The following is a 10946-nucleotide window of genomic DNA, read 5'->3' on the forward strand; positions in this document are numbered from 1 at the left end:
TATCATGCATTCAACTCAAATAAAAAGAAAAATTCGATACCAATTCATATTTATGTAAAGACCCCGTAATCGCTAAACTAACATAGCAAACCTGAAGTATATGTAGCACAAATAGTTTTATTTTGAAATCTACAGGTAATGACATCATCTACAAGCTGACCAACTCCCAGCATAACGAACTCCGGATCGACCTGGAGGATTTCGAGGGGGAGAAAACCCACGCAAAGTATTCGAAGTTCCGGATCGGCAACATCGCCGACAACTTCCGACTGGAGGAGCTCGGCACCTACAGCGGAACTGCAGGTACGGTGTAGCCTGGTACCCATACTATTGTAGCTCCTACAGCGGAACTGCAGGTACGCATGCGCAGTGTAGCCTGGTATGGACCCTATTGTAGCTCCTACAGCGGAACTGCAGGTACGGTGTAGCCTGGTATCCACCCTATTGTAGCTCCTACAGCGGAACTGCAGGTACGGTGTAGCCTGGTATCCACCCTATTGTAGCTCCTACAGCGAAACTGCAGGTACGGTGTAGCCTGGTATCCACCCTATTGTAGCTCCTACAGCGGAACTGCAGGTACGGCGTAGCCTGGTATCCACCCTATTGTAGCTCCTACAGCGGAACTGCAGGTACGGTGTAGCCTGGTATCCACCCTATTGTAGCTCCTACAGCGGAACTGCAGGTACGGCGTAGCCTGGTATCCACCCTATTGTAGCTCCTACAGCGGAACTGCAGGTACGGCGTAGCCTGGTATCCACCCTATTGTAGCTCCTACAGCGGAACTGCAGGTACGGTGCAGCCTGGTATCCACCCTATTGTAGCTCCTACAGCGGAACTGCAGGTACGGTGCAGCCTGGTATCCACCCTATTGTAGCTCCTACAGCGGAACTGCAGGTACGGTGTAGCCTGGTATCCACCCTATTGTAGCTCCTACAGCGGAACTGCAGGTACGGTGTAGCCTGGTATCCACCCTATTGTAGCTCCTACAGCGGAACTGCAGGTACGGTGTAGCCTGGTATCCACCCTATTGTAGCTCCTACAGCGGAACTGCAGGTACGGTGTAGCCTGGTATCCACCCTATTGTAGCTCCTACAGCGGAACTGCAGGTACGGTGCAGCCTGGTATCCACCCTATTGTAGCTCCTACAGCGGAACTGCAGGTACGTTGTAGCCTGGTATCCACCCTATTGTAGCTCCTACAGCGGAACTGCAGGTACGGTGTAGCCTGGTATCCACCCTATTGTAGCTCCTACAGCGGAACTGCAGGTACGGTGTAGCCTGGTATCCACCCTATTGTAGCTCCTACAGCGGAACTGCAGGTACGGTGTAGCCTGGTACCCACCCTATTGTAGCTCCTACAGCGGAACTGCAGGTACGGTGTAGCCTGGTACCCACCCTATTGTAGCTCCTACAGCGGAACTGCAGGTACGGTGCAGCCTGGTATCCGATCCACCCTATTGTAGCTCCTACAGCGGAACTGCAGGTACGGTGTAGCCTGGTATCCACCCTATTGTAGCTCCTACAGCGGAACTGCAGGTACGGTGTAGCCTTGTATCCACCCTATTGTAGCTCCTATAGCGGAACTGCAGGTCCGGTGTAGCCTGGTATCCACCATATTGTAGCTCCTATAGCGGAACTGCAGGTCCGGTGTAGCCTGGTATCCCCCCTATTGTAGCTCCTACAGCGGAACTGCAGGTACGGTGTAGCCTGGTATCCACCCTATTGTAGCTCCTACAGCGGAACTGCAGGTACGGTGTAGCCTGGTATCCACCCTATTGTAGCTCCTACAGCGGAACTGCAGGTACGGTGTAGCCTGGTATCCACCCTATTGTAGCTCCTACAGCGGAACTGCAGGTACGGTGTAGCCTGGTACCCACCCTATTGTAGCTCCTACAGCGGAACTGCAGGTACGGTGTAGCCTGGTATCCACCCTATTGTAGCTCCTACAGCGGAACTGCAGGCGCGGTGTAGCCTGGTATCCACCCTATTGTAGCTCCTACAGCGGAACTGCAGGTACGGTGTAGCCTGGTATCCACCCTATTGTAGCTCCTACAGCGGAACTGCAGGTACGGTGTAGCCTGGTACCCACCCTATTGTAGCTCCTACAGCGGAACTGCAGGCGCGGTGTAGCCTGGTATCCACCCTATTGTAGCTCCTACAGCGGAACTGCAGGTACGGTGTAGCCTGGTATCCACCCTATTGTAGCTCCTACAGCGGAACTGCAGGTACGGTGTAGCCTGGTACCCACCCTATTGTAGCTCCTACAGCGGAACTGCAGGCGCGGTGTAGCCTGGTATCCACCCTATTGTAGCTCCTACAGCGGAACTGCAGGTACGGTGTAGCCTGGTACCCACCCTATTGTAGCTCCTACAGCGGAACTGCAGGTACGGTGTAGCCTGGTATCCACCCTATTGTAGCTCCTACAGCGGAACTGCAGGTACGGTGTAGCCTGGTATCCACCCTATTGTAGCTCCTACAGCGGAACTGCAGGTACGGTGTAGCCTGGTATCCATACTATTGTAGCTCCTACAGCGGAACTGCAGGTACGGTGTAGCCTGGTATCCACCCTATTGTAGCTCCTACAGCGGAACTGCAGGTACGGTGTAGCCTGGTATCCACCCTATTGTAGTTCCTACAGCGGAACTGCAGGTACGGTGTAGCCTGGTATCCACCCTATTGTAGCTCCTACAGCGGAACTGCAGGTACGGTGTAGCCTGGTATCCACCCTATTGTAGCACCTACAGCGGAACTGCAGGTACGGTGTAGCCTGGTATCCACCCTATTGTAGCTCCTACAGCGGAACTGCAGGCGCGGTGTAGCCTGGTATCCATACTATTGTAGCTCCTACAGCGGAACTGCAGGCGCGGTGTAGCCTGGTATCCATACTATTGTAGCTCCTACAGCGGAACTGCAGGTACGGTGTAGCCTGGTATCCACCCTATTGTAGCTCCTACAGCAGAACTGCAGGTACGGTGTAGCCTGGTATCCACCCTATTGTAGTTCCTACAGCGGAACTGCAGGTACGGTGTAGCCTGGTATCCACCCTATTGTAGTTCCTACAGCGGAACTGCAGGTACGGTGTAGCCTGGTATCCACCCTATTGTAGTTCCTACAGCGGAACTGCAGGTACGGTGTAGCCTGGTATCCACCCTATTGTAGCTCCTACAGCGGAAGTGCAGGCGCGGTGTAGCCTGGTATCCACCCTATTGTAGCTCCTACAGCGGAACTGCAGGTACGGTGTAGCCTGGTATCCACCCTATTGTAGCTCCTACAGCGGAACTGCAGGTACGGTGTAGCCTGGTATCCACCCTATTGTAGCTCCTACAGCGGAACTGCAGGTACGGCGCAGCATGGTATCCACCTTAGCCTTGCTCCGGATATCACTTCTCCGATTGCTCCCCTTACCGAATGCATTTAAAGTCAACCAAAGCAATATTCGTACCAAAAAATGGAAATGAAAAAATGCTGAAATCTTTATGGTAATGGCATTCACTAACACTGTTAAGCAGATTTGCGTACGCGTAGTAACGTAATACTTTGAGCATTTCAAAACCACGCAAAAAACGTGCCGTATGATAATCCCCTTATTTTCGCAAGCCTCCAAAAACCCCGGCGACGATTTTCAGTGAGTTTTCACATCACAACGACAGCGTATTTTTGCATCATGGACGTCGCTATACATTGTGATAGCGTTGTTTGAACTAATCATGTATAGAAATGACTAAACAAATTGACTTTAAAAATCCTATTTTCGGGACGTAATATTGCATGGGGCCCCTTTCAGTTTGCGGTGACCGCGAAATTTTTGTTCTGACTTCTATCCGGCCATGTCTAAGCGCCACATGTACCTACCTACCAAACATTGTACAGTATCATGTGTAGGAGGCACCTGTTACAGTGAAGACACATGGATACTAACAAGACTCAATTAAACACAGACCCTATCTTCGAACATTTAATATGTATTTATTAAGAATGTCAGGCCAAGTCAAAGCCTTTATTTCCTTGGGTTCTTAGGAATGCATCTCCCACAGTCCCACTTACTGTCGCCGTGGGTTTGATGGGCATCCAATGTCTTACCCGTGGCGCCTTGATTAGGGCGCGCAGACAGACACCCTCATGGACATGCCATGGGTACCATAACCCATGATCATTATCTCCATGAAAAATGGAGATATTGTTTTGGGTGTGTCTGTGTATCTGTGTGTGTTTCTGTCCTGTGTTTCCGGATCGATTGTTGTAGTCAGCGTAGCTTAAGAACCTCTTGATGGATTACAATGATATTTGGTATGTGGGTAGGTGTTGGAAAGACGAAGGGCAAGGTCAATTTTGGCCCCCTGGTATGTGACCTTGGTACTGCAGCAGAGCTTTTTTTTATATCTTTTTTATAGAAGTCATCATGACACACTCATATGCACACACAAACACATACGCATACCGGCAGTTATACCCAGGATACATGGTAGACACGGAATGTCTAAAAAATTGGAAAACTTGATGAGAACAGTTGTCTGGTGAAAAGGACCCCTACACTCTACCCTATTTCACGCTTTTTTATTCCCGTTCTGCTCTCCCACTGTTTATCAGGTGTTAATGAGTTGGGGCGTATGTAAGCGTTTAACAGTTTAACTGGAGCGGTAATCTAACCAGGAAAACGTGGGCACAGGGCAGGCTTAAGGTTGCAGAACACAGTTATTTCTCCGCGACCCCCGGGGTATGTAGTGCGGCCCAAACTCTTGAAGACTGGGTAGAAAGCTCCATGTGAGAGGCATCCATGTGTAAACTGTGCTGTGTGGTGTAGAAATATGTCGGCTTTTAGACTGTAGGATTTGGATGGTGGACCTTGTCCGGTTTGTGTATAAATGCGCCTTCTTATGCAACCGCCTTTCGGCGTGAGTCGGCTGCAGTTCATTGACCTCTCGCAGAGCGCTGTTTCAAAGTGAGCGTGAGCAGCCGATACGCCGACAGGATTTTTTTGGTTTTTGAGTTATTTGTAGGTTGTACCCTAAACTCAATCGTTTTTCGTATTTCTTAAGTGCACCTCACTATAATTCTAACCGCGTCGAAGCAGGTCACCTTGTGGCCCTTAACTATAGAAATCCCCATAAGCCGAAAACTGTGTTCTGCTACCTTCAAGCTTGTTGACTCCAACCAAAGGGTGCAGCACAGTGTTAGGGTGGTCTGTGTTGGATATCTCACTGTTGGAAGCCGTCTTGTAAAGCTCTTTCACATCTGTTTCAGACGTTTCTTAACGACCGATACTAAAAGCCCCTTAAGGGTGCTGGTTATTTTCCCAGTTTAATCCATCGTAACCTGTTGGTGATATATGAATTTCACAGAAGGGCAGACTGGCATGAACTCTCACTCACGTTAAAGCGCATGCGCAGTCACGCTTTGTGCTTGTATGTGCGGTGACACTCATTGAGGATAGTCCGAAAGATAATTCGCGTTGATGAATCATTCTATAATCCATCTACCACCCCCTCCCCAAATAGACTTTACGAGTCTTTGGGACATTATGATACATTTGACAAAGTCAAGATGTTGGACACTGTCACTGAACAGGATTACTTTAACTGCTGCGTAACCGAGACGGTGGGCGGTACGGACTTCGGGGCACCTTTGACCCTTCTGGAGTTAGCACGTCACCGGAACGTTATGATGCAACGTTTACTAAACATCCAACAGAAACCTAGGTTTTCTGTTGTTTTCTGTTGAATGTTTCAATTGGTAAACGTTGCATCATAATTTTTCCCGTTGCATAAGATGTCATTTTCGACACAACATTTTGAAACTATAGACGGGATATTATCCTTATATATGCGAACGCGACCTTATATGGTACGTTTTTCTGAAGCCCTACGCACATTACATAGAAGCGTTTCGCGCAGGCGCAGTACGTTCCGGTGACGTGCTACTGGAGTTAGATGCCCATCAAGTCACGTGTGTGGAGTAATGGGCCACTCATTCTTAAAGGAAAGCTACACAAAAAAGTGAAAATCCTTCTATGCTATGCTTAATATATTCCAAAGTCAAATTCTTACTTCAAGTTGTTTCACATAAGTCCGTCATAGTTCTGGGATTTTTCACAGTTTGCAACTTATGCCGTGCTGACGCCTTCTCACCTGCCAATTGAATTATATGACGTCAGTGTTTCGAATTTTTCACCTGATGATTGTATTATATGACGTCAGTGTTCTAAAATTCAAGCATCAGGTGAAAAATTTGAAACACTGACGTCATATAATTCAATTATCAGGTGAGAAGACGTCAGCACGGCATAAGTTGCAAACTGTGGAAAATCCCAGAACTATGACGGACTTATGTGAAACAACTTGAAGTAAGAATTTGACTTTGGAATATATTAAGTATAGCATAGAAGGATTTTCAATTTTTTGTGTGGCTTTCCTTTAAGAAGGCCATAGGTTCTCGCCAAAATTCGGTAAGAGAAAGGTAGAGCTAACCAATGCTTATGCTAGGGTCACATTTCCAAGCCGGGGCCCGACCGGGCTGTTTGAAAAAACAAAGAATATAAGCTGCATATCAAGTACATACATAGCGTATGGTAAGGAATAATTTTTAAGAGTTTTGTGTGTTTTGTTGTCTCCTATATCATAGATTTCGTTCCCGCAAGCTGCCCGGCCGGGCCCCGGTTTGGAAAGTCGACCCTAGCATTACAGGGCAAAAGGTCTCTTCAACAAAACCAAGAGTGAGGTCTAGTCGACGTTAATACATGCACCTAGTTACAGTGTGAAGTAGAAACTGTCATCATCGCACCGAGAAACGTTGCTAACGGTCCACTGAAACGTCGGCCAGATTTAACTCTTGAAAAACTGTTGATAAAACCTTTTGCCCATTGATTAACCAGCCTGGTGTAAATGTTAACGGAGATATTTGTCTAAATTTCAGGGGACTCTCTTATTTACCACAAGGGGATGGAATGGTCCACACGAGACGAGGACAACGACAACAGTTCGGAGCAGTGCGCTGTGGTGAACTATGGTGAGAAACTGCTCTTTCATTAACCTTCTCCCTGCTGTCTGACCCTGTAATTATAACCAGTACAGATTTGGTGCCAAAGGACTGCTTCAGCGAGGAGAAGGTTAAATTTAAGTTTTATAGTCTGGTGACAGCGGCTAGTTCCTGCGTCTGGAACACGAAACTGGGGGCTTGAAAGTTGAATCGCTGCGTTTGTTCTCTCGAGTTGCTTGCTAAAGATACTGTAAAGGGTTGCAGTATACAGTTGTTTATATCTGTCAAAAATCCTACAGGTGCATTAAACATGCATAAAAGGTATAGTACCGTCCGTCCTCAGAATGAGGCGAAGCGTAACGCTCTAAAGCCCCCCTATCACTGGACCCACGGCACGCTGACGGTGTCGCTGTGTCCTAAACTGAATTTGTGTTACCCTTTTTATAATGGGGATATCATTCAAAACGTACAAGTATGACCAAAAAGACAACAAAACACACAAAGCTTAAAAAGATTCATTTTGTCGATGTAATTTGTTGAGTGCTTTGTCAATTTGATCGGCCAGCGACGCCGCCAGCGTACTGCGGGTCCAGTGAGAGGGGGGCTTTACCATAGCTTGTTAAGCAATTTGCATTTTCATCCAGGTCACCTCTAGTCGTCTTGATGAATACGTTCGGTTCTTCTACTGATCCTCACCTATATGGCTTTGCTTTCATCCTTTAAATGCCACTGCATATATTATGCTAATGCATCGTGTTACGTCACAGGTGCGTGGTGGTACAACAGGTGCCGGGTGTCCAACCTGAACGGTCGCTATGGCGACAACACCAAAGACGGCATCATCTGGAAGACGTGGAAGGGGGACGACTACTCCCTCAAGGCCACCGAGATGAAAATCAGACCCTTCTACTTCAAGTGACGTTCTAACGTAGTTATTATGCATAGTTAGTACCTGCTATGGGAGGGTGGGGGGTATCATTTTCGAGCAAGTATCTGATGTTTACAAGCGCCCACCCTCCCGAACAGGCCCGATATCGCTCGGTAACGTCACCTCCCATAGCGGCCCTGCCCTTTCAAGTCTGTAAAATCGCTTCATGGGACGTTATTGACAGTTGCTCATGATTAATTAATGAGCTAGCCTTATTCGGCGCAAGCAGCCGTTATTTTTGCTCTGAACCCCAAAGTAGCGATGTAAGACGTAACCTGATTGGTTGATACCATCCCAGCGTCCTTTGCACATTTGCTCTAAATGAGCTTAAGCAAACCCTCTGATTGGCTGAAATCTGTTTTGGTGGTGACGTCGCCAGAAGCGATTTTACAGGCTTGAAAGGGCAGGGCCGCTATGTGAGGTAACGTTACCGAGCGATAGCGGGCCTGTTCGGGAGGGTGCAACCGCCAAGCATTAGAAGTTGCTGCCCACGGTTGATCGAATGATTGATTGGTTGGTTGGTTGATTGATTGATTGCAATCTTCATAACCAGTATGACATTTATGTATCAAAGTTCAACAGCAATTCCAACACAATCAATTGGATTTTCCCAAATTTTCAACTTAACTGATCAATGAGCAATCCATCGCTTCTGTGACGTCACGTTATGCAGATTGGACACGTGACTCGGTGAGTAGTGGATCATAAAAGTTGCAGAAAGTCTGTGGCGCCCCCCGTCTCTGTTGAGTGAAGTGTCCAACACAGATTAACTTTCAAGTGGAGAGTATGATATTTCTAAAAAAAATGTCATTCTTTTGGAGTTGCTCATAATTCATGATTATAAGAATGAATCTATTTTGTTGAAAATGTGTTATTTAACAATATCGAATACTAAAGGCCCCAAAGAATGATCATTTTGAGACAGATTCCACGAAAATAATGAAAATAGGAAGGACTTTCGACATCATTATCAAGGCATTGCCGTGTTTATGCAGATTTGAAGACCTTTCTATTGCGTTCTCCGCTTATGTCGTATTTATCCCTTATTCATTTGTATATACAGTATTCAGAGTCAATTTTCAAGCACAGCATTATATTTCTGTTATATTACTTAACATAGAATTTAGTCACGTAGTTACAGTTTAGGTACTTCTATGTTTTGCAGCGTCCTATCTAAGTGACCTTAGCTCTGGCTGGTCCACCTTATCTAATAGTGCACATGTGAGTGTCTTGTAACAAATCTCAGTATTTCATATAGGATTGTTGAAATTTGTATTTTTAAAAGCTAGCTTCAATATGTTCGTTATTTCCTTAGTCTATTTTAAGATTTTAGACTACAAACTATTTTAAAGAACTCTTAGCTTTTTTAAAGCTGAGGGCTGATCTTCCTATACAGCCGACGATGTTAGGTGTATATTGTGTATGAGAGGGTGGGTATAGGGGCATACAGTAGTGTATTGTCAAACGTCTTTCTGAATAAAGACGATTGTACACACAATTTGATGTCTTCATGTTTTACTGGGTACACATCTTTGTCATAATGCATAGGAGACGTATTCCATGGACATGTATATGGTTAAAAGATAGACATTATGAATATGATGACCATATCACATACTTATTGTAGCTCCAAGGACATAAATATCAAGAAAATGCTTGTACATAATTGAAAATTATTACTAGTAATCGTCATACCCAGCCTGAAGTGAGGTCATGAGGAACCAGTAGACTTTAGAATTGACAAACTTTACCATTCAGATCAGGAACGTTAAATGCTTGAAATTCAAGCTCACGTAATACAGGAATAAAGATTTACACTTTTCATTGTTCAGCTCAGGTGTATCGTCAAGAGAATACGATCGACCATAGGTATATGAGAGTAAAACAATGGTATTTCAGTCTTTTATGATACAAGCTAAGGTGCATATAACTGCTAAACGTCTGTCAAAATTAAGTGTTTTGAACCTATGGTTATGATTATGATAATTGAAAACAAAAACGTTTCATTTCACAAATATTATCGTTTTACTTTCACTTTATATACTCATCTTTGACAGGTAAATCTAAAATAGCGATAGTACCAGCAAAATATGGTGTTCCGTGTTTTATGTCAATCTTTGTGTTCATATTAAAAAGTTATGTAAGAGGCATTTCGAGCTAACATCTTTACGTCCATATATTCCTTGTTTATTTCTACAACTTTCTCATCTAAACGCTGTACTTAGATGGGCGTGAATATATATATCTCCTGCATAAGCCGACATCTGTACACTACTTAGAACTGTTCGTGTGACTGTAACAGTGTCGCCTGATTGCATGATGATTGTGATCGATGTTAAAGGAGTCCTAAACTTCAGAAGGTGGTGTTATTTTCCACTAGATTATGTATCAATTAATACATAATCAGCCGACTTTTTACAGAATTATCATCTATTGGAAAATAACTCCCCCCTCTGGAGTTTATATAATTAGGACTCCTTTAAGATTGGCACTGGATGCCCGAACGCGTGTTGGGGTTTGGACAAATTTGCGCTGAAGACAAGGTAAGCTTGTCTATGATCCTTGGATTCTGTATTTCTTACTTATGTCAACAGAACGTTCCGCGGGTAGTCCAGGCGGACTTGTGGCGGGACTCCATTTGATCTGGGGTCTCTGTAGGATTGTGGTGAAAGCTGGAAGCCCTGGAAGCTGGCCAGGGGTGGCTGTGGAGATGTAGACCCGTTAATGGAGCAGACATGTTTTCTCCTCCTCCAAACTCCTTCCACACGACTGTACCCAACGCTTGTCTGATAAAGGAAAATATGCCGCGAGCACTCCATTACTGTCCTGTCTGAAATAGACGGCTGTCAGAAAACGATACCAATCAGTTGACGGTCCACTCCTCCAACATTTGCTTGGAGACTATCTGGAGCCGGAGAGCCCTTAGCAGTAATAATAATAAGTTTATTGCAAATTCATGCCCGAAGGCTAATTGCAAATAACATAGATAAAAGGACAGGGTACAAAATATAGGTATGAAAGCGGCTAAACTAGATTATAAAAACATA

The 10946-nt window shown here is 45.5% G+C and overlaps 1 protein-coding gene across 1 annotated transcript in view; it reads left to right on the forward strand.

Moving 5' to 3' along the window:
- LOC136435662 (ficolin-2-like) overlaps positions 1-8007 on the forward strand; it is a 28835-nt gene extending 20828 nt beyond the window's left edge. The window contains exons 4-6 of the mRNA XM_066429310.1: positions 136-303; positions 6909-7001; positions 7739-8007. Of these exons, the coding sequence (XP_066285407.1) occupies positions 136-303; positions 6909-7001; positions 7739-7890 (413 nt within the window). The 3' untranslated portion in view covers positions 7891-8007. The remainder of the gene's footprint in view (positions 1-135; positions 304-6908; positions 7002-7738) is intronic.
- The last annotated feature ends 2939 nt before the right edge of the window (positions 8008-10946 follow it).

The sequence above is a fragment of the Branchiostoma lanceolatum genome, chromosome 5, assembly GCF_035083965.1.
Source record: "Branchiostoma lanceolatum isolate klBraLanc5 chromosome 5, klBraLanc5.hap2, whole genome shotgun sequence".
Taxonomy (NCBI): domain Eukaryota; kingdom Metazoa; phylum Chordata; class Leptocardii; order Amphioxiformes; family Branchiostomatidae; genus Branchiostoma; species Branchiostoma lanceolatum.